The 21,893-nt window shown below is 49.4% G+C and overlaps 1 protein-coding gene and 1 long non-coding RNA gene across 2 annotated transcripts in view; one reads left to right on the top strand and one right to left on the bottom strand.

The window, feature by feature from the left end:
• MPO (myeloperoxidase) lies at window positions 1–9,970 on the bottom strand. Its single transcript, XM_082372117.1, has 12 exons — window positions 9,789–9,970; window positions 9,546–9,639; window positions 9,045–9,220; window positions 8,497–8,849; window positions 8,220–8,426; window positions 7,034–7,352; window positions 5,069–5,229; window positions 3,456–3,711; window positions 2,819–2,989; window positions 1,772–2,009; window positions 832–1,046; window positions 1–90 (listed from the first exon to the last, which is right to left on the bottom strand). Exons 1-11 carry the CDS (start codon window positions 9,862–9,864, stop codon window positions 839–841), a joined length of 2,259 nt encoding a protein of 752 aa, XP_082228243.1. The 5' UTR covers window positions 9,865–9,970; the 3' UTR covers window positions 1–90; window positions 832–838.
• LOC309618424 overlaps window positions 9,901–21,893 on the top strand; it is a 12,440-nt gene continuing 447 nt past the window's right edge. The window contains exon 1 of the long non-coding RNA XR_014238464.1: window positions 9,901–21,791. This is a non-coding gene — a long non-coding RNA (uncharacterized lncRNA). The remainder of the gene's footprint in view (window positions 21,792–21,893) is intronic.

A 21,893-nucleotide genomic window follows, 5' to 3' on the forward strand; every position in this document is an offset into this window, starting at 1 on the left:
CCCATCAGTGATTTTTATTATCATAATCATCAGGTACAAACAAATGGTACAAAAGGGCCAATGGGCCCCAGTCCCTCTCCAGGCAGGATCCTGTGAAAAAGCAAGAGAAGAGAGTAAGCAAGAAAAAGGGCAGCCAGGGACTGAGCCTGGCTCGCACGGGCCCATAACTCAACCGCCACCCACAGCCCAACTGCTACTAGCCACTCCTCTGGGGTCGCTGGTTCACCTCTGCTCCCCGGACACTCTCAAGGTATAAGCTCCGTGAGGGCAGAAACAGTGTCTGACTTTTTCTGTATGTTTCCCATGCCTAGCACAGTGCCTGGCAGGTAGTAAGTGCTCAATAAACCGAGTACTAGAGAATGCAAATGGACCTTCTAAGGAGCCGCGATAGCTGTTATTTACAGAGAAGAAAACTCAGGCTTAGCAAGGTTGAGGAACTTGTCCAAGGTCACACAGCTGGTGAGCTGCAGAGGCAGGATTTGAACCCAAGCAGTCTGGCTCCTGAGCCTGTGCTCCTCACACCAATCTACTCTGCTGCCTTCCATACTTAGTACATAAACAGCAAACACACACTCACACATACACAGCACACAAAATACTACCCATGTTCACACACACACACAAAATGCAATTTATATTCATTGCGCACGTACACACACACACACACACACACACACACACACACACACACATGAATGAATGTCCAGTCATTGGTTTTTCTGGCTGGCGCCCAGAACTGGGATGGGCTCACCTAGGGAAGGGAGATCTCTGTGGTTCCAGCTGGCCAGCCCAGGTATGCCCAACCTGCCCCTCACCACTGCACCCCCTTACCCAGCCTCTAGTCCGTGTCCCTCCAGGAAGCCAAGTCCAACGCAGGGAGGGCACTGCAGTTGACAAAGTCCCGAGGGAACGTGTTGGATGCGAAGATGTTGTTCTTGGACACGACGGTGATGCCTGTGTTGTCGCAGATGATGCGGGGCAAGGAGATCTTGGCCAGGGCCTGCTGTTGCTGCGGGCTGAACACGCCCTTGTTCTGCCACCAAAACCTGCACGGGAACACACCTGGCCACTGTGCCTGAGGCCCTCCTGGGCCGGGAGGGCGTCCGCTGGCTGGAGCTGCTCCCAGATGACAGAGGACCACGGCAGACACCGGCCCCACAGCACGGGGGAGCTCCAGGCCCTCAGGCAGCCCAGGGGGGTTCAAACAAATAGAACCCCACTCACAGCTGCCCAGCTGCCTCCCCCGCCCATGCCCCAGCAGCTTCCGGGCACCGCTGATGACAGACCGGGAGCCAGGCCCACACTCATTCACAACGTAGCCAGGGCTACATCCACGTGGGGAGAAAGGCTCTTGGGGGTGGTTTATCATTTGTCCACCCGGAGTGGGACACCTTTTAAAAATGATCCCAAAGGCGCGATTCAGGCTAGGGTAGAACTGGGTGTGATAGATGTCAGGCCCCCAGGGAAATGACAGTAGGAGCAGCCATGGGAAAGCAAGGATGGGACCTCTCAACAGAGACTGGCGGTGCCGTGGCGGCAGCCCGGGACCCGGAGAAGTGACTACGAGTGGCATTTTCTCTCTTCCCTCCTCTACAACCAAGGGTCCAGGTCGCTCCTTGCTGCGCCCCCAACAGATTCAGGGCACATTAGGGATGACCCTGAGGCTCCCCAGAGCACACTCCTTCTAGCAGGAGGAAGCTGGGGCCCCCGAGGGTCGGGGACAGGCCCACCACCACGCAGCGGGCCTGAGCCGCTCGGCCTCCGTCCTCACCGATCGCCGTCGCGGAGCTTCCTGAACTGGGTCCCGATGAGGCAGGCGAGGAGCAGGCCTACGCGGCCTTCGCTGTTCAAGGGCTCGGCCACAGCACCCATCCAGATGTCGATGTTGTTGGGCGTGCCGTACTGGGCCATCAGCTTCCTCGCTAGGTCCAGGTTCTTCAGGACCGTGCCCAGCTCGCCCACCGTGCTGGGCTGCGGAAGCCCGCAGAAGCGCCTCCAGGCATTGTACCCTGTATGGGGGGAGGGGAGAGAGGCCTGTGGGTGGGTCCCAGAAAGGCCACCTTCCCAACACAGCGAGGCCACGTACTGAGGTACCTGAGGGAGGGGAGGACACAGAGGGGCTGCTACCAGGCTATAAAACCCCCAGGGAACCCTCCGGCCTCTCCAGGGGCCTGGGGACAGCTGGGTCTCTCCAGGAGCCTCTCTGTCTTCCCCTTGCCCTCCCACCCTAAGGTAAATCCTAAATTGCCATAACTCCTGCTGGGTCAAAGAATAGGAGCATCTCCGGGCCCCCTGTGGAGATCTCAGACCCGTGATGGGCGCAGTGTGTCTAGAAGGATCAGCCACACCAGCTGTCCTGTAACACGGGCACGGGCCTGGCGTGAGGCTGATCTGGGCTCCAGTTCCAGCTCTGTCATGGACTTGGCTGGAGAACCTGGGCAGATTCTGAATTTCTCCAAGCCTCGGTTTCCTCATCAGTAAAATGGAAGTGATAATAGTCTCTTCCCCTCAGAATTCATGTAAAATGAAGCAAAGTGAAATGAGATGGAGACAGATTTTCAGACTGTGGGCGGGGGCTTGTGGTTATTACGACAATGCTCTAAGTTGGAGGGTTACAGCAACACAAAGGAGGCGGGAGGTGTTGGAAATGGGGCAGATGGACCCAGGGAGAGGTAGGGGCCTGACCTCAGACCGCATCCTAAGAGCAAGGTTCTGGGGGTTTGGGGGAGCCCTGGGCAGCTGGGGGCACTGGAGAGGGCAGGCCCTGGAGTGGGAGGTGGGGAGGGGTGGGGCCGGGGAGACTCCTACAGCCCCTCACCTGGGAGGCCGTGGTCCCGGCTGCGCTGCATGTTTAGAGCGGGCAGATCCAGCCCGATCCTCATGACCTGCTCAAACAACCGCTCCCGGATCTCATCCACCGCGATTTGGTTCTGGCGATTCAGCTTCGCAGGGGTGGCCATGAGGCCCCGGAGGATGGGGTCGATGCCACCTGGGGCAAGAGGAGCAAGGTTGGGGGAAGGATCTGGCTCAGTATCAGAGCTCAGACCAGAGTCAGGTAGAACCGGGGGGATTGCAGAAGAGGGCCGGGCACATGCGGCTTCTGGTGCCAAGGTGTCCCCAGCGGGCAGGTCCTCACTGAGGCTTTGAGGTCTCGGGGGGTAATGCCATTCAGACTGGCAAGGCTCAGGTGCTCCCAGCCCCTGGCCTCCCGGGTCACTGAGAATTATTCAATACAACACACAGGAAGGAGCCAGCTCCTTACAAGCCATCTCCACCCCACTCTTTGTTATCAGATGTGCAAGCAGAGTCAGGTGAACTGAGGCTGGAAAGTCAGATCTGATCCCCAAAGATGGAAGGAAAGAGGATTTGTTCCACCCTAGCTCCCTGTGACCAAGCCCACCCCCATCCCACCCTCGGCTGCCAGCTAACTCACTCTTGGCCTAGGTCCCGCTCACCTTCCAGCACAACCCTCCAGCTGGCAAAAAAGACCTTGCTGAGTGGAACACGAGGGTTGGGTTGCATAGGCTGGTACTGATTGTTCAGGCGGAACATGAAGGGTTGGATGAGGGTGTGGCCATAGCGGAAGGCGTTGGTGAAGACGTTGGCGATGCGTGGGTCCACCGAGTCATTGTAGGCGCGGTACTTGGGCAGGTACTTCCTCATGGCCACCGGCCCCAGCACCAGGGGCAAGTAATCCCGGTAAGTGATGATCTAAAGAAAAGTCACGCAGAGCAGCCTCTCCACTCACCCCGCCCAGCAGATTCTTCACCTGCTCCTGACTCGGGGGATCCCTCCCTTGTATATGGCCAGGGATTTGCCTCCCACAGCACTGGAGCTGAGTCTCACAGAGTGGCACCGAGTGGCATAAACAGAGCTCTAGTGCTTGCCTGCTGTGTGCCCTTGGGCCAGTTATTAACCTCTCTGAGCCCCAGTTCCTCAAATGTAAATTACGGGTAATTATGCTGCTCTCTGCCCTAAAGTATTACATAAAAAAAGGGCTTTGTTAGTCCTTGCAATAGCTCCCTTGCCCTTGTTACCCATGGTCCCATTTCTCCTACAAACTTATTAGCTCCTTGAGGGCAAGGGTTGTATCTCATTTCTCTTGAAATTACTCAGTGCCCAGCAAGTGCCTGGCTCACAGTAGGGTTCAATATATTGCCTGTAGGAGGAGGGGGCAGCAAAATGGAAAAGGGCCACCTTAGATGCTTTCTCCCAGTGAAAAGAGAAGAGATGGAACAGTCCCACTCTAGATTCTAGACTCTGGAATTTCCTCTGAGGTTTAAATGAATCTCACTTACTTTCTTAGTGCAAATTGAAAACTCATCCTCAGCACCAGCAACTCTCTCCCCTCCAGGGTCAAGGAGTATTAACAAGGGTTGTGCATGTGCATGCGTGTGTGTGTGTGTGTGTGTGTGTGTGTGTGTGTGTGTGTCTTGGGGAGACAATGGGGATGCTGGAGCATCAAAAGTTGGGAGAAGGGAAATCCCCTGGTGGTCCAGTGGTTAGGACTCTGTGCTTTCACTGCAGGGGGCACGGGTTCCATCCCTGGTCAGGGAACTAAGATTCTGCAAGCCACGTAGTGCGGCCAATAAATAAATAAATAAAGCATTAAAACATTTCAAAAAAAGTTGAGAGAACACCCCCCATGGATAAGCGAGGATAAGGAGAGCAGGTGAGCTGTGATAGAGCTATACAGAAGAGGGAGTGTGCAAAGGAGCCAAGGGTGATGATGAGATGAAGGAAAGGAGAAGCATTTACTGAACAGCTACTGTGCGCCAGGCACTTTAGAACCACCTGTTTAAACCTCCCAGTACCATTCCCGGTGGACAGGAAAGTATCGGTAGAAAGGTCAGCAAGCCTGGGAAAGAGGGGATGGAAGGTAAGTGACCCTTGTCAGGCATATAGTATCTGCCAGGTGTTTTCATATGTGTCCTTTAATCCTTACAGTATCATGGATGAAGAAACTGAAGCTCATGATGGTTAATTTGCACTGCTAAGATGTGGCAGAGGCATGTCTGGATCCCAAGTCTGCAGACCCCTGGCATCACTGATGCACAGGACTGCCTACCTGGACCATGGCTCCCACGATCTTTCGGGCTTCCTGATAGAGCTTCTCTCCATTCCAGCAGGGGTTCAGGCGCTTGAGCTCTGTGGCCAGCCGGTTGTGCTCCCGCAAAAAGAGTGTGTGCATGGAGGTGAGCTCAGGCATCTCACTTGAGCGGGTGTCCCCTTGGGGAAGCAAAAGCTACTGTCATTCCTAAGACCCCCCTCCCAGAAAGGACTTGCTCCACTGAAACCCTCTCCCAAGCCAAGGCCTCAAATGCCCCTTACCCAGCCCTCCTCTCCACCCATCTTTCCACGCCATGCTCAGTTTACACCTCCTCTAGGAAGCCTGCCTTGATGCCCTGGTCCACCATAATAGCTCTTCCTCTCTTTAGTGGCACTGCTGGTCAGAGGTGCTCATTCACTAAGCACCAGATCTGACACAAGACTTGCCACCTTCCCACACCTGAGACTGGTAGCACCTTGAGGACAAGGACCGTGGCTTGTGCCTTTTTGTATCTGACCCTCCCACCCAATGTATACATAGACCCATGGGGTTTAACACAGTGCCTGGTACAAAATAGGAGATCCATGAATACAGCTTGATTGACTTATTCTCTTGATTCAGGGAAGGCCAAAAAGTAGCATGCACGTTGGCTCTCCCTATTTTCCTGTCCATGTGAGACACAGTGAATGATCACAGCCCTCTCTCCTACTAAAATTGGATGCAACCTCAGAATCCTTCTTAACACAGGACTCTAGAAAGCCAGTACCATCTGCTCAGAACTGCCATCCACACCTTACTGCATGCTAATTGTGCAGCCTGCTCAGGGCAGGGAACCAGGGCACAGGATGTGTGAAGTCCACCCTTGAGACTGTGCGAAAGAACGAAGTGTGACCCTCTGATCCTCTAGTCCTCTCCTAAACCTGCTCTGGAAGTACCAGAGGGTTAGGGCCAGGCCCATTTCTGCAGGACACTGGGTTCAGTCCTCCACAGCTCTCAAGTTTGTTGAGAAGGATATTCTCTGAGAGCAGCTTTTCCTTCCCACAACCTGACAGAGGTCATGACCATCCGGGCTGGGAACATGTGGCTCAACACCAATGTGGAGGCCAAGGAGCGCTGCTCTTCCCCCGCTAGCCCAGAAAAGCCCACCCTGGTGCTGACCTTGATTCTCCTCCCCAGGGCCCAGCCATCAGGAGCCACCAGGAGGTGAGGTTGGGAGGCCAGAGAGAAAGGCCTCAGACCCACTGTTGGGTTTAAAGGTAAAAGCATAAAATTTCTGGGCACTACCACCATCATTGCCCCAACCATATCCCCAGGAGTGCCAGTTGTTTAAATCGAAAATCCCACCCTCTCTTATTACAGGGAATCAAGGTGGATAGGTGGGATGTTCTGGAGCAGCTCTGCCCAATAGAACATGAAGATGGAAATGTTCTACGTTTGAGCTGTCCTATATGGAAGCCACTAGCCTACGAGGCTATTGAGCACTTGAAATGTAGCTAGCGCAGTGGAGGAATCTTGTTTTTAATTTAAGTTAATTTAAATTAACTTACACGTAAATGAAAATAGCCATGTGTGGCTAGTGGCTACCATATTGGATACTGTGATTCTAGAGGGTGAGGGTGCCATGTTGCTCTCTGTCCCTTCAGTTCCCTGTTCCTGGAGGACTCAACTTTCCTCTCTCCCAGAGTCCAGAGGGAAAGAGAGCGACAGAGAAAGGGCTGAACAGATGGACAGAGGCTCGCTCCTTGGCCATCCCTGAGTCTCCTTCTTAGGTTTGGGGTTATTGTTTTTGTCGGTTTGGGGTTTTGTTTTTGTTTCGCCTTTCTGGCTCCAACCAACTTGTTACCAAGGCAACTGGATTAATATCATGAAGTTGGTGAGGACAGTCTTTCTAAATGCAAACCCACAAGGGGCTCTCAAACAGGCCCGCTGTGGCTCCGGTAGGGGGCACCCCTGCGTCAGCCCAGGTCCCTGCCCAGGACTGACCTGCCAGGAAGCAGGGGATGTGCGCCGAGCGGTTGGTGAGGAGGCAGGGGTCATCGTGCAGGTTGTCAAAGGGCAGTAGGGCCCGGCCGTTGTCTTGGAAGCGGGTGTTGACGGCCAGCAGCCCCAGCTGGTTGGTCTGGTTGCGGAGCCGCAGGGCGAGGGCGTCCTCACTGCCGTACACCATGCTGGCGTCCACGAAGGAGGTGAGCGCGTTGATCTGGTTGCGGATGGTGATGTTGCTCCCTTTGCAGGCCGGGCTGGAGCGGAAGAAGGGGATGCAGTCACGTTGGTTCTTGATGCGCGGGTCGTCGGGCGGGATCTGCGGCACAGAGAGAGGCCCGGCGGGCTCGCCGAGGGCAGGGACAGAGATCAGGAGTGGCTCTCCCCCGTCCACCCTCCTGAAGGCCTTAATTCCCACCTCAGAAGCAGCCTAGAGCCCAGGACCAGAGGGGGCAACCCAGACACTAAAACGGAGCTCCTCGACCCCCTCGGCCGGCAGGAAGGCGTCTCAAGGCCCCCAGGGGATCAGCCTGAGGTTCCACCAGCAGAGCGCCTCCGAGCTGGAGGGGTGTCAAGTAGGATGCTGGCGTGGGGGATGTGGGGCTCCCTGGAGGGGGTGTGGCCAGTCCTCTGACCCCTCCCCTCAAACCTCCTTTCTCTCCTCTTTTCTGTCTCTGCTCCTCCCTCCTCTGTTCTCTAGATCTGGTCTCTACACTCTCCGGGGGCCTCCTCTTCCTTTTGCCTTCCTCTCCTGTCTCTTCCCTGTCCCTTTCCTCTCTCTCACTCTGGCCCCTGTCTCTCTCTCTCTCTCTCTCTCTCTCTCTCTCTCTCTCGGATCCTCCTTCCTTCTTTCTCCCCTCGTCTACCTACTCTGCACCTGCCTCAACCAACCAGCCCACTCTCAGTCCTGCTCCAACCCCAAAAGCCAGCCTCTGTGTGATGTGGGCTTGGGGAGAGGGAGCCCGTGAGTGGGGAGGGAGGAGGACTGAGCCCCCGGCACCTGCACACAGAGGTTTGAGGGACGGTGGGAAGGTCCCTAGCCCAGAGCGGCGGGAGGTGGGGGCTCAGGGCCAGCCTTGCTGGGAGCCAGGGAAGGAAGGCTGGGCACGGAGGGAGGTGTTCCCTTCCGGGAACGCTGCCCCTCCCGCGACCCGGCAAGCTGGCCGGTGGGGCAAGGAGGTTGTACCTTGAGCGGGAAGCAGGGAGGCTGCTGCAGGCAGCTGGTCTCGCAGTTGAGGCCAGTGAGGAAGGAGACGCGGGCGGCTGGCTCGGGGGTGAAGTCGAGGTCGTGGTCCAGCAGCTGGCCCCACTGCATGAACATGAGCGAGCGCTCCTGGTCCGGGGTCAGGTTCTCCGTGGGGAAGCGCACGATGGCGTTGGAGACGGCGCGAGCCTGCGGGACACGGGGAGTCAAGGGCTCTGGCCTCGGCCGGGCCTCTCCCACTCCGCGGGCCAGGGCTCACCAGGGGCACCGGGAAGCCGTTGCGCTTGACCCCGGGCGTCCAGCCGAAGGGCAGGGAGAAGCCATCCTCATACTCCGCCGGCAGCCAGCGCGCAAAGGCGCGGTTGGAGGCCCCTAGCGTGGGGCTGCGCCTGCAGGGGTGGGGGAACAGGGCGCTGACGCCATGTGGCCGGGACCAACCCCCTCTAGCCACCGCCCGCCCGCCGAGGGGCGGTCCCCAGCGGCCGCACCTGTTGTTGCACTGCCCGGTGATGGTTCGGTACTTGTCCTCCTCTGGGCACCTCACCCCCAGGTCCTGGTAGGCGCAGCCGCTAGTCTTGGACAGCAGATCCAGCTGGGCAGGTGTCAGCACGTCTGCGGGGCCGGGAAAGTAGGGGGCGAGTGGGAGCTGAGACCCTATTTTCTATCCTCTGCTGGGGAGCCTCGGTTGGGGGGTGTGGTCTGAGGACATGGAGGGGACGCTAGGATGCCCCCTGAGACTCTCTGGAAAGAGGGGTTGGGGGAACCACTGGGACTGAGCGAGGGTCTGGGATGTAGAGGGCACGGTACCTGTGACATTGAAGCGGCCTGGCCACAGGGGCCGCAGCTTCCTCTCCAGCAGGCCTAGGGCCACGTGCAGGTAGTCAGCAGCCCTCACAGCTGTCCTGGTGGCTGCCACCGGCTGCTTGAAGTAGGACAGGAGTTCCATGGGGCTGGCCGAGCCACTGCGAAGCCGCTGCTTGATGCTGCTTGGGGGAGGGAGGAGGGAGGGCCAGAGGAGGGAGGCAGAGACACTCAGCAGAGCCCCAGCCCAGGGTTCTGGGCACAGAGGACAGTGTAGACAGACCCACAGTTAGGAAGCAGGTTTCTCTTTTTAAACAGGGTTTGGACCTGGGTGCCCAGAGGCCAGGCCATGGGAGGCACGGTTTGGAAAATGTTCTCACACCCAGAGATAAAAAGACTGACAGACAGAGGGCCCCACGCCCAGCCACAAATTCCCCACTGCCTGTTCCTTCTCTGAAAGGCCTGGGACAGCCTTGCCCAGAGCCAGGCCGTACCCCGGTGCCCCACCTTTCCCGCCGCTCCTTGTAGGCTTTGTCCACTAGCCGCTTGGCCTCCTCCATGCAGGTCAGCACCACCGAGGTCTCCACTTCCCCCGGGACAGCTGCTCAGAACAGGGGTCACGAGGTCAGGAATGGGGCCAAAGCCCCCATCAGGCCCTAGAGCCCGGGTGGCTTACACTGAGGAAAGGCATCCCGGGGACTCAGAACCACCCCCAACACACCACCTTTTCCCTTCCTTCTGAACTGTTACCTGGAGCGGCACCCTCAGAAGGCTGGGGCGTGGCTAGAATGACCAGGAGTCCTGCTAGGCCCAGGGGCAGCTTCATCTCTGCAGCAAGACCCCAAGCCCAGTAAGCGTCCAAAGCCCACAGGGCATTTAGGGAGAAGAGAGCCCCACGTCCCTCTCCTCCCAGGCCCCTCACTCCCACCTTCACCCCCCCAGTGCCCCCTCAGTGGGTTCTGCCTACAGACGGAGTCCAGGACCCTACCTCCAAAGTTCCAGCGCTCCACCTGGCATTGGCATCACCTCTTAGCTAAATCTGGGCTTTTATGTCCTCCAAGCTGGGGGAGGGGCGGGGCAGATGAGGCCCGCCCCTGGAGGCTGAACTCTCTCTCCTCCCCGCCTGGGCCTGGGGTGCCTAGAAAGAGTTCTCTGATATGGGTGAGACGGGCAGGAGAGGAGGGATCAGAACTGTCTCCAGCCTTTGAACTTAGTACCCCCAGAGTTTCTCAGCTCCCCATTGTGTGCCTAGACCAGTGCTGTCCCCAGGGGGCGCAGACAACTAACCGCCCCCCTCCAAAATTCTGGTTCAACTGAGTATCCAAGGTTCCTTTGAAAGGGACAAAAGTTAGGAACTGACAACCTAAGGAATTATGGGAAACAGAAGGTGAAGGAGAGACGTGGAGTGATGATGGCCCGATCTGCCTCGGGGCACCATGCCCCACCCCCAACAGTAACCTGGCCCCTGTGGCCAACCTTGATGGGCAGCCCTCCATTCTTGGAGAAGGCTAAAGAGACAGGAAATCTGGCTGGGGACCGTTGGGCTTCACAGGAAAGAAGACCCTGGGGGCCGTGGGCTGAGGACCAAGGTTAACTTCCTCTATCCCTCTCTTCATCCCCTTTCCTCTTGGCTTTTGGTAGGGGGCTGTCTCCAACATCCCCACTATCTGCCCCCAGATTTCAGGAACCAGGAGAGAAGTGAGCTGGTTGTGGTTAGTGGTCAGTTGGGTGACACAGCCCAGTGCCTCCCAGGGACAAGATCAGTGTCGTTAGGATTTGCATTAAACTTTTGAAATAGAAGAGGGAGAAGCCCTGGGGAAGACTGGCAAAGGGACTGCCATTCCGCAGCAGGAAAGGTACCCTACAACTAATGACTGTCTGTCCACCTCCCTGTGCCCTCGTCAGGCTGGGCACGTGCCAGCCGTGGCCCCCATGTCCTGTTTGGTCTACCCACACCTCCTACCTTCAGATACCCTCCTGCACTCACTCTCGCCTTCTATGCCCAGACCACATCTTGGCCAAGGAACAAGGGACAGCGACATCTTCCAAATGTGCCCAGTGATCCTGTCATCTGCCAGGAAGCAGAGTCCAGGGGCCCATGAGAGAGGAGGCCATTCTTCCAGCCTTGTTCTGCCAGGGACTTGCTATGTGTGAACTTGGACGAATGGCTCTTTGTGAATCAGGTTCTAGAATTTTATAGGCTTTTGAAAATACTTTTTTTTTCATCCTGTAAGTAACATATATTTCCATACATGAAATGTTATAGAATAAGTAAATAATATTGTAAAATATTTACAATCAGGTGAGGTTATGGGTAATTTTTTTTTCTTTCCAGGTTTGCCATCTTTCACATAAATAAGAAGCAGGAAGGAAAATAATTTCCCATAATCCCACCACTCACCAATAACCCCATTTCATAATTTGATATCCTATATGTAGATATAATATGTATTTTAAACTGTGATAAGAACATACTTTAGGGGAGTTCCCTGGCAGTCCAATGGTTAGGACTTGGCACTTTAATGCCATGGCCCGGGTTCAATCCCTGGTCGGGGAACTAAGATCCCACAAGTCACGTGGTGAGGCCAAAAAATATATATTATTTTTAATATTTAATATTACTTTAAATATTATTTTACAAACTACTTTTTTAAATTTTTTATTTATTTATTTTTGGCTGCGTTGGGTCTTCATTGCTGCACACAGGCTTTCTCTAGTTGCAGCAAGCGGGGGCTACTCTCCGTTGCAGAGCACGGGCTCTAGGCGCGCAGGCTTCGGTAGTTGTGGCTCACGGGCTCTAGAGTGCAGGCTCAGTAGTTGTGGCACAAGGACTTAGTTGCTCCGCGGCATGTGGGATCTTCCCAGACCAGGGCTCGAACCCGTGTCTCCTGCATTGGCAGCCAGATTCTTAACCACTGTGCCACCAGGGAAGCCCCTACAATCTACTTTTAATAATTTAGCCTGGACATCTCTCTGTCAATAAAAAGAGATTTATTTCATTTCTATATCTGCATAATATTTGGTATGAAATACTATGTTTTATTCACTAATCCTCTCTTGTTAGATACTTGGGTCATTTCCTATTTTCACTGTTATAAGCAGTACTAGGGTCATTTTCCATGGAGTTAAATCTCTAGTCGCATCTTCAGTTATTTCCTTAGGCAAAAAGTCCTAGAAGTAAAATTGCTGCATATTTGGGTATCCACATTTTTAAGGCTTTCACCCTCCCATCAGCCATGCGTGGGAGCACCTGTTTCCCATCGCCCTCATCAACTGACAATTAGTGTTCCTTTACTCTTTTAAGGGAATTGTCAGAGCCCAAGAGGTAAGAGACATTTAATACAAGTTCCTCATAGCACAGATGAGAAAGATGGAGGTCTGGGAAGGAAATAACTTTGCCTAGGGCAGCAGTGTGGCACAGCTCAGAAAAATCTAGTTGTCAGGTCTCTTGACTTACAAATGAGTGCTTTTTACCCAGTGGCCTCTGCAGGTTTATTCCTGACCTTTCGCTCAGGCATTTATGCACTGAGTAGGTACCGAGCTCCGCACATGACAGGTACTGTGCTGGCCATTGGGTGCCCTCCATTGAGCAAAGGTCTTTTCCTCAGTGAGCACAGGGGGATGCAGACCGATGGCAGCCCAACAACCTTGGGCAGGGTTCTTTGGGAGAATCGAAGAAGGCTTTTTTGAGGAATTGGTGCTTGAGACTGTCTTGAAGAATGTTTATAAGTTGGACACAGGGAGGAAGAGCATTCTGGACCCAGAGGATGACACAGCAAAAGCCCTGACACAGGTGGGCTTCGTCCAGACAGTTCCAACATGGCGACAGGGTGGGGCAGGATGAGGCTGATAAGGCAGGCAGAGGCCCAGGACACAACGCTCTTGCTGACCTCCTGAGAAGTTCTTGTCCTGAAGGCTCCAGGGAGCCATGAAGGCCCTGAAGTGCATGGTCAGAGTTCATTTTAGAAAGCTCACTTGGGCTGCCAAGTGGAAGGTGCACTGAGGGGACAGGCCCAGAGGCCAAGTGCCAGGCAGGAGGCGTTGCAGTGATTCATGGGCGTCAAGAGACCTGCCCTGATTTCTCACGGGCGGTGATGAGGCAATGAATGAAAAACTAAAGCCTTTTCAAAGGATGACGTTAAAATGCCCTTCACTCTCTATCCATGTGGAGGGGGTAGAATTCTCAAGATTTATAATCCCCAAACCACCTGCCTTTGGCTCAGGGCAGGGGCTGTGGGCCTCCATTTGTGTGCAGAGGTTTGAGATGCTCTGTGATGATGTGAGATGCTCTTTATGATGTTTCCAACCAATTAATAATGGCCCAGGTGGGATCCCTGTAAGGCCGCCCAGTCTGTATCTCTGTTGATCCCTCATCTAGGCCCTATTTGTCTGGCTCAGGTGTAACTGAGGCTCAGAGGGCTTCTCAGCATGCAGAATAACCAGAAGGAGAATATGTCTGCCAGAGGAGATATTTCAGACAAGCCTTGTCCCACGACTTACCCCCAGCTCCCTATCCCGGGGGTGGCCTCTGGAGGGCACTGCTGAGACTGCTGCATCTCATGACTATAGTCCTTTAAGGGAACCTCTCCACCCACCCACACTTACTGCCCTCCTTCTCTCCATTTGCCTTCCCAAACATCCCCACTCCTAGGGTGAAATCCAACTGTCTATGGGGTAACAGGCTCTCTCTGCTACTGCTTGCAAAACAGCTTGTTCTTTCTTAATGCTGTTTAGGAAACAGTTAAGTTGGGATTACAGCCAGATTTCCTGTGTGTGTGTGTGGTTGGAGCGAAGGGGGCTTATGGAAGCTGGGGAGGGGACGGCGGCAGTGACTCCTCAAACACCCCAACTGCACCCAGTCCAAAGTCCTTGTTTTCTCTCTCTTTAAAGTTTTAAAAGTTAATTTAGAATTAGGCAGGTAATTAATACCTGGATATCTTTTGAATAAAATTAAAATATTACAGGTCAGTTTCAAGCTCCCTCTAGATTAGGTTATTACACCATTTCCAATTACAGTCCCTTTCCCCCAATCCTGAGACATAAACACTGTTGTCATTTTTGTGTTTGTCCTTCCAAATCTTTTTACTTTACATTCATTTATACATGTGGATCTGTGGGAAATAGTCTTCCTTATTTTTCCATAAATGATTATCACATTATACACATTGCTCAGCAGCATGCTTCTCTCACTCAATAATACCTCTCGCAGATCTGTTATCATGTGCTACTTAGAGAACTATCTCACTTTTTTAAATGTTACCCAGTATTCTTCAGATGAGGTATACCTCCACTATGCCACCCTTCCTCTATTGATGGAAGCTGACATTTTTCCACTTTTCACTATTAAAAACAATGCAGCAAGAGCCTCTTTGTGCACACACACGTGTTATCCTGGGTAAAGATTAAGAAGTCAGTCATAGGTTTTGTGCATTTTAAATTTCTAATAGATATTACCAAACTGTCCTCCAAATGGTAAAATTCTCGTAGGCAAAGATTAGAATCACATTATTGGTTCAATTTTTACTTATTTTATTAAGAGTGAGATTGTGCATCATTGTATTCATATTATCTCCTCTGTAAATTTCCTGTGCTTGGTTTTGTCCAGTTTCCTATTGATTACCACTCTTTTCATTGAAGTGCAAAAGTTATTATATGTTCTGGATGAACAGTCATCTGTCAGCTGTCATGTACATTGCTAATAATTTTTTCCAGTCTTGTCACTTTTCATTTATGTTTTTTATAGGGTCTTAATTTTGAGGTGGTCAAATTTATCAATCTTTTCCTCAATGGATCTTCCTTTTCAGACTTGTTTAAGAGGATCTTCCCTTTTTCAAAAATCATATGTATATTCTTCTAAAACCTTAATACTTTGATTTTTCACATTTAGATCACTAAACCATCTGGAATTTTTGTGTGTGAACAGTGTAAGAAAGCAAGCTACCTTCATTTCTTTCCAAATGGAAAACCAGTTGTCCCAGTGCCTTTAACTGAATAATCTGTCATTTCTGCACTGAGCTGAGATGCTACTTTTATCACTCACCATAAATGTGTGTGTGTTTCTAGATTATTCTATTCTACTGATCTACTAGTCTAGCTATCAATTCCGATGTCGATACCTAATCATTGCAGTTGCCACAACTTTCTAATATATTTTGATTTCTCGTGAGATAAATTCTCCTTCCTCCTTCTTCTTTTTCAAAAGAATCTTCAACATTCTAACATATTTTCTCTCTCTTGTGAATTTTTGAGTGTCTAGTTCCATGAGAAATCCAGTTGAGATTTTTATTGATATTGTATTCAATTTATACACAAATTTGGTGACAATTGGTATCTTATGATATTAAATCTTCCTATCCATGCACATTCATCCATTCAACATGTATTTACTGAGCACCTCTGTGCCAGCACTGTTCTTGGCACTGGGGATATAGCAATTAACAAATTACTTGGTCTCACGGAGCTTACATTCTTGAGTAATACAATATACCGTTTTGTCTACTTTTATAGTCTTCATTGAAGTGTTATTGTTTTACCCTCTTGTTAGGTTTATTCCTAAGTACTTTCTTTTTGAAAAATGTATATACATTTAGCCTTTGAGTTTCTCCACAGAACTTGTAAAATCTTATAAATATTCTCTTTCCCTTAAAAGCTTTCAAGGTAAGGATTTTTTTTTTATTATTATTAATTATTTATTTGTTTTTGACTGCGTTGGGTCTTCATTGCTGCGCGCGGCTTTCTCTAGTTGTGGTGGGTGGGGGCTACTCTTCGTTGCGATGCGCGGGCTTCTCATTGTAGTGGCTTCTCTTGTTGCGGAGCACGGGCTCTAGGCATGCGGGCTTCAGTAGTTGTGGCTCGTGGGCTCTAGAGCACAGGCTTCAGTAGTTGTGGCACTCGGGCTCAGTAGTTGTGGCTCGCGGGCTCTAGAGTGCAGGCTCAGTAGTTACGGTGCATGGGCTTAGTTGCTCCACGGCATGTGGGATCTTCCCGGACCAGGGCTTGAACACGTGTCCCCTGCATTGGCAGGTGGATTCTTAACCACTGCGCCACCAGGGAAGTTCCAAGGTAAGTATTTTTAAAGAAAAAAATTTAGTATGCTTCTTTTGGTTCTCTTTAGAAGGTAAATTCATAGAGCTGAAAAGCGTTGGGCATTTTTAACCCTCCGCTCTAGAGAGGTTGCACTTCCTATTTACTGAACAAGATTAAAACATTTTAAAGAGTGAACATTCAAGCTTTTGATAGTTTCAAATAATGGTTCCCAAATTTGTTTAGGGTAGTATGGTAAAGGTAAAGACAGTTAAGTTACATGACTATGCAAATGTTTAATGGTTATTCAGTTAACCCCCTTTATACTTGTGGTTATTGGTGGTGGGGGTGGTATGGGTGGTAAGCTTCCATGAGTCAAAGTTCTACAAAATAACACTAAAAATAAGAAGCAATGAAACTCAAAGTAAAAGAATTCAACAGCATCTTTATCCATCGGAAAGACTAGTTAAAATTTAAAAGGGCTGATAAAGCCAGTGCCAGTCAGCATGTGAAAAGATACATGTAGATTGGCTCCATGCCATGGGATGGCAATTTGGCAATGTCAGTTAAAATCCAAAATGTACACTTGCTCTGACTCAGCAATTCTACTTCCAGGAAGGAATTTATCCTTCAGATGCATTCTTAGGAAAACAGAAAGCACAAGGGTCTTCATTTCAGCCTCATTTGCAACAACGAAAAGAGTAGAAACAAGCCAAATGTCCATCCAAAAATTTTTGCCATACTGTGGTACATCCACATAATGGTGTTTTATGCAGGCTTTAAGACTAAGGAGGGAGGTCTATACGTAGCAATAAAGAAAAATACGTAGCTGAAGGAAAAGGGCTAGTTACAAAACATTATATACAGCATAATGCAATTTGCGCAAAGCACACATACACACACACACCACGCACATGCACACGCGTATTTTAAATATAGATAGAACATTCTAGAAGCAGACGCAGAAGCCTATTAACAGTGGTTACCTTTGAGGAATGGAACGGAAAAGGCTGAGGAGGTGGAGGCTTTACTTTAAAATCAATGCCCCTCTGTTTGAGAGTTTTACCAGGAAAATATAATTTTTTCACAATAGAATTAATAATCTCTCCCTCCACCTCAACCCCCCCGCAAAGTAGCAAACTTTGATTTGTTTTACATAATCCGTGGTTTTGGATTACTTTTACTTCGATTTATTAATATGAGGTCAAACGTTACCAAAGATTGCAATGATGACCTTGATACACGTGGCATTCAGGATTAAGTGCTTCCCCTGTGGGAGACTTCAGTAGTGTGACCGATAATTTGGCTAAATATAGAATTCAAGTCCAAATTTCTTTCTCTTCGGCACTTGGAAGATATTGCTCTATTATTTTTATGCATCTAGTATTACAGTTAAATTATCTGTTACAAGTAGACTTCCAGCTCCTGAAATACGACGTTAATCCTGGTTTCAGGCGAAGCAGAATTAACATGGGCTACAGGATCCATCGGCCAAACGACGGTGAGGATGTCACAGAACTGAGACATAGAAGTGAAATTGTTGGAGAGCAGAAAATAACAAGAGTTGTGGGAAACCCCCAGTGAGACAGAAGGAGCCTGGAACCTGGTGACAGGAAGACAGACTAAGCGGGGATGAGGGCCAGGCATCTTCAGTAGGGGGTGGGGCTAGGGAGAATTTTCTACTTATGCCGTCCTCTCTGCAGGGACTGCAGGCAGGAAAACAGCCCCTCAAGGCCAACAGAAGTTTTCGAGAGTGGTGCTGGACCCTGGCCAGGTTTGGAAGTGGAAACAACAGGTTCTTTCCTCTGCCCTGAGGACCAGAGTACTATGACCTAAGGGGAAGTTCCTGCCTTGACAGAGGAACATGGAGACTCCCTAATGGGTAAGGACCCACGGTTGAGGGTAGGTAGGAAACAGAGAATGGATGAGTCCAGATTTTAACGCCGGAGTCTCTCTCACTAAGGTATGAGTCTCCCACCATCCCCACCGCCCCCTTATCTTTGGCCGGTACACACCCCTTAACTCAACAAAAGGGGCACATCCTGGGGAATAGGCTTTCATCCTCCTCCCAGGTCATGACCAAGTAGAATTTATCCCAGGAAAGTCAAGTTGGTTTAATACTCCAAAATCAATCAATGAAATTTGCCATAACTAAGAAAAATGGTATGATCTCTCATTACATGCAGAAAGATCATCTGACAAAATCCAACCTCCATTATTGATTGATTATTTAAAAAAAAAAAATGTGGAGAAAAGGGAACCCTCCAACACTGTTGGGGGGTGAGGGGGATGTAAACTGGTGCAGCCACTACGGAAAACAGTATGGAGGGTCCTTAAAAAACGAAGAATAGGGAATTCCCTGGCAGTCCAGTGGTTAGGACTCGGCACTTTCACTGCCGGAGCCCAGTTCAATCCTGGGTCAGGGAACTAAGATCCTGCGAGCCTCAAAGTGCAGCCAAAAACAACAACAGCAACTAAAAATAGAGTTACCATATGATCCAGCAATTCCACTCCTGGGCATACATCCAGAGAAAACCATAATTCAAAAAGTTACATGCACCCCAATGTACATTGCAGCACTATTTACAATAGACAAGACATGGAAGCAACCTAGATGTCCATCGACAGATGAATGGATAAAGACGATGTGGTATAAATACACCACGGAATATTAGTCATAAAAAAGAATGAAATAATGCCATTTGCAGCAACATGGATAGATCTAGGGATTATCATACTAAGCCTGAAGTAAGTCAGACAGAGAAAGACAAATATCATATGATATCATTTATATGCTGAATCTAAAATCTGATACAAATGAATTTATTTGCAAAACAGAAACAGACCCACAGACATAGAAAACAAACTTATGGTTACCAAAGGGGAAAGGGAAGAGAGGGATAAATTAGGAGTTTGGGATTAACCTATACACACTACTATATATAAAATAGATAACCAACAAGGTCTTACTGTATAGCACAGGGAACTATATTTAATATATTGTAATAAACCATAATGGAAAAGAATCCAAAAAAGAATGTATATATATGTGTGTATATATATGTATATATATATGTAACTGAATCACTTTGCTATACACCAGAAACTATTACGACATTGTAAATCAACTATACTTCAATTAAAAATAAATTAATGCTGATTCTTTTTTAAAATTTATTTATTTTTATTGAAGTATAGTTGATTTACAATGTCGTAATAGTTTCAGGTGTACAGCAAAGTGATTCAGTTATACATACATATATATCTATTTTTTTCAGATTCTTTTCCCTTATAGGTTATTACAAAATATTGAGTAGAGTTCCCTGTGCTATACAGTAGGTTGTAATTGATTATCTATTTTATGTATAGTAGTGTGTATAAGTTAATCCCAAACTCCTAATTTATCCTTCTCTCCCCTTTCCCCTTTGGTAACCACAAGTATGTTTTCTTTCTTTGTTTTTTTTTTTAATATATTTATTTATTTTTGGCTGCGTTGGGTCTTTGTTGCTGCGTACGGGCTTTCTCTAGCTGCGAGGAGCGGGGGCTACTCTTCATTGCAGTGCGCGGTCTTCTCACTGCGGTGGCTTCTCTTGTCGCGGAGAACAGGCTCTTGGCATGCGGACTTCAGTAGTTGTGGCTCGCAGGCTCTAGAGCGCAGGATCAGTAGTTGTGGTGCACGGGCTTAGTTGTTCCGCGGCATGTGGGATCTTCCCAGACCATGGCTTGAACTCGTGTCTCCTGCATGGCAGGCGGATTCTTAACCACTGCGCCAACAGGGAAGTCCCCATAAGTTTGTTTTCTACGTCTGTGAGTCTGTTTCTGTTTTGCAAATAAATTCATTTGTATCAAATTTTAGATTCGGCATATAAGTGATACCATATGATATTTGTCTTTGTCTGACTTACTTCAGGCTTAGAATAATAATCTCTACGTCTATCCATGTTGCTGCAAATGGCATTATCTCATTCATTTTTATGACCAATATTCCATTGTGTATGTGTACCCCATCTTCTTTATCCATTCATCTGTTGATGGACATTTAGGTTGCTTCCATGTCTTGGCTACTGTAAATAGTGCTGCTGTGAACATTGGGGTGCATGTATCTTTTTGAATTATGGTTTTCTCTGGATGTATGCCCAGGAGTGGGATTGCAGGATCACGTGGTAACTCTATTTTCGTTTTTTAAGGAACCTCCATACTGTTCTCCATAGTGGCTGCACCAATTTACATTCCCGACAGTGTAGGAAGGTTCCCTTTTCTCCACACCCTCTGCAGCATTTATTATTTGCAGACATTTTGATGGCCAGTCTGACCGATGTAAGGTGATACTTCATTGTAGTTTTGATTTAATGCTGATTCTCTTTAAAAAAAAAAAAAAAAAAACCTCTCTACAAACGAGGGATAGAAGAGAACTTCCTCAAACCCAGCAAAGGGCATCTACCAAAAAAACCCTATCACTGACATCATAACAGTGAAAGACCGAATGCTTTCTCCCTAAGACCAGGAACAAAGCAAGTGTGTCCTTTCCTGTTATTTCTATTAAGCATTGTACTGGAAGTTCTACTGGTGCAGTGAGGCAAGAAAAAGAAATTAAAGGCATCAAAATTTGAAAGGAAGAAGTAAAACTGTCTTTGTTCATATACAATATGACCACATACGTAGAGAATTCTAAGGAATCCATAAAAAAGCTACTAGAACTAATAAGTGAGTTTAGTAAGGTTGCAGCATACAAGGCCAAAATACAAAAAACAGTTGTGTTTGTGGGACTTCCCTGGTGGCACAGTGGTTAAGAATCCGCCTGCCAGCGCAGGGGACATGGGTTCGAGCCCTGGCCCGGGAAGATTCCACATGCCGCGGAGCAACTAAGCCCATGATCCACAACTACTGAGCCTGCGTGCCACAACTACTGAAGCCCTTGCGCCTAGAGCCCGTCTGCAACAAGAGAAGCCACTGCAATGAGAAGCCCGCGCACCGAAACGAAGAGTAGCCCCCGCTCACCACAACTAGAGAAAGCCCGCGCACAGCAACAGAGACCCAACGCAGCCAAAAATTAATTAATTTAAAAAAGAAAAAAAAATCAGTTGTGTTTCTATATTCTAATGACAAAGAATCAGAAATTGAAATTTAAAGTAATAATACCATTTATAATAGTATCAAAAATATGAACTAGTTAGGGATAAATCTGACAAAAGATGTACAAGATCTGTACTGAAAACTACAAAACATGGCTAAGAGAAATTAAAGACACAAGTAAATGGAGAGATGGACTTTGTTCATAGGTCCACATGGTTCAAATGTCAATTCTTCCCAAATTGATCTGTTTGTTGAGTCTTGTCTCCTTGCCTTAGTAGTTGAGAGTCCCTGCAAAACAGCTGGGTGGGTACTGCTGCTGACTTGGAGGGTTTCAGTAAGAGAGGGATGGGGGCACGCTGTGTTGCACTTTGACGGCTCCTCACCCGGGCAGTGATGCTTTTTGCTTTTGCCAGGTGTTGCCAGCCATTTAAAGTACCACCTGGTCTCTGATCCAAGCTGCCACTCCCAATGTTCTCATCTAAGGGCAGCCATCCTCACCTTTGCCCCTTGGCCCATGGAGAAAAGGAGAATGTGCAACCATCGGCCTGGTGGTTCCCCACATAGAACCCCAACTAATCACGCTGTCACGGCCCCTGTGGTCCTTCTGCTGTTTGTGCCACCTCTGGGCATGGAGCTCTGTGCAGAATTCTCCCACAGGTGTCCTGCTTTGATGTTTCTGAGTGCGATCTCCCATCTGTTTTCTGTCTTTTCTGAAATCCTGCTGTTTCTAGTCTATTGGGTGTCCCCCTTCTTCAAATG

Source organism: Balaenoptera borealis (assembly GCF_965194805.1).
Source record: "Balaenoptera borealis genome assembly, chromosome: 20".
NCBI lineage: Eukaryota > Metazoa > Chordata > Mammalia > Artiodactyla > Balaenopteridae > Balaenoptera > Balaenoptera borealis.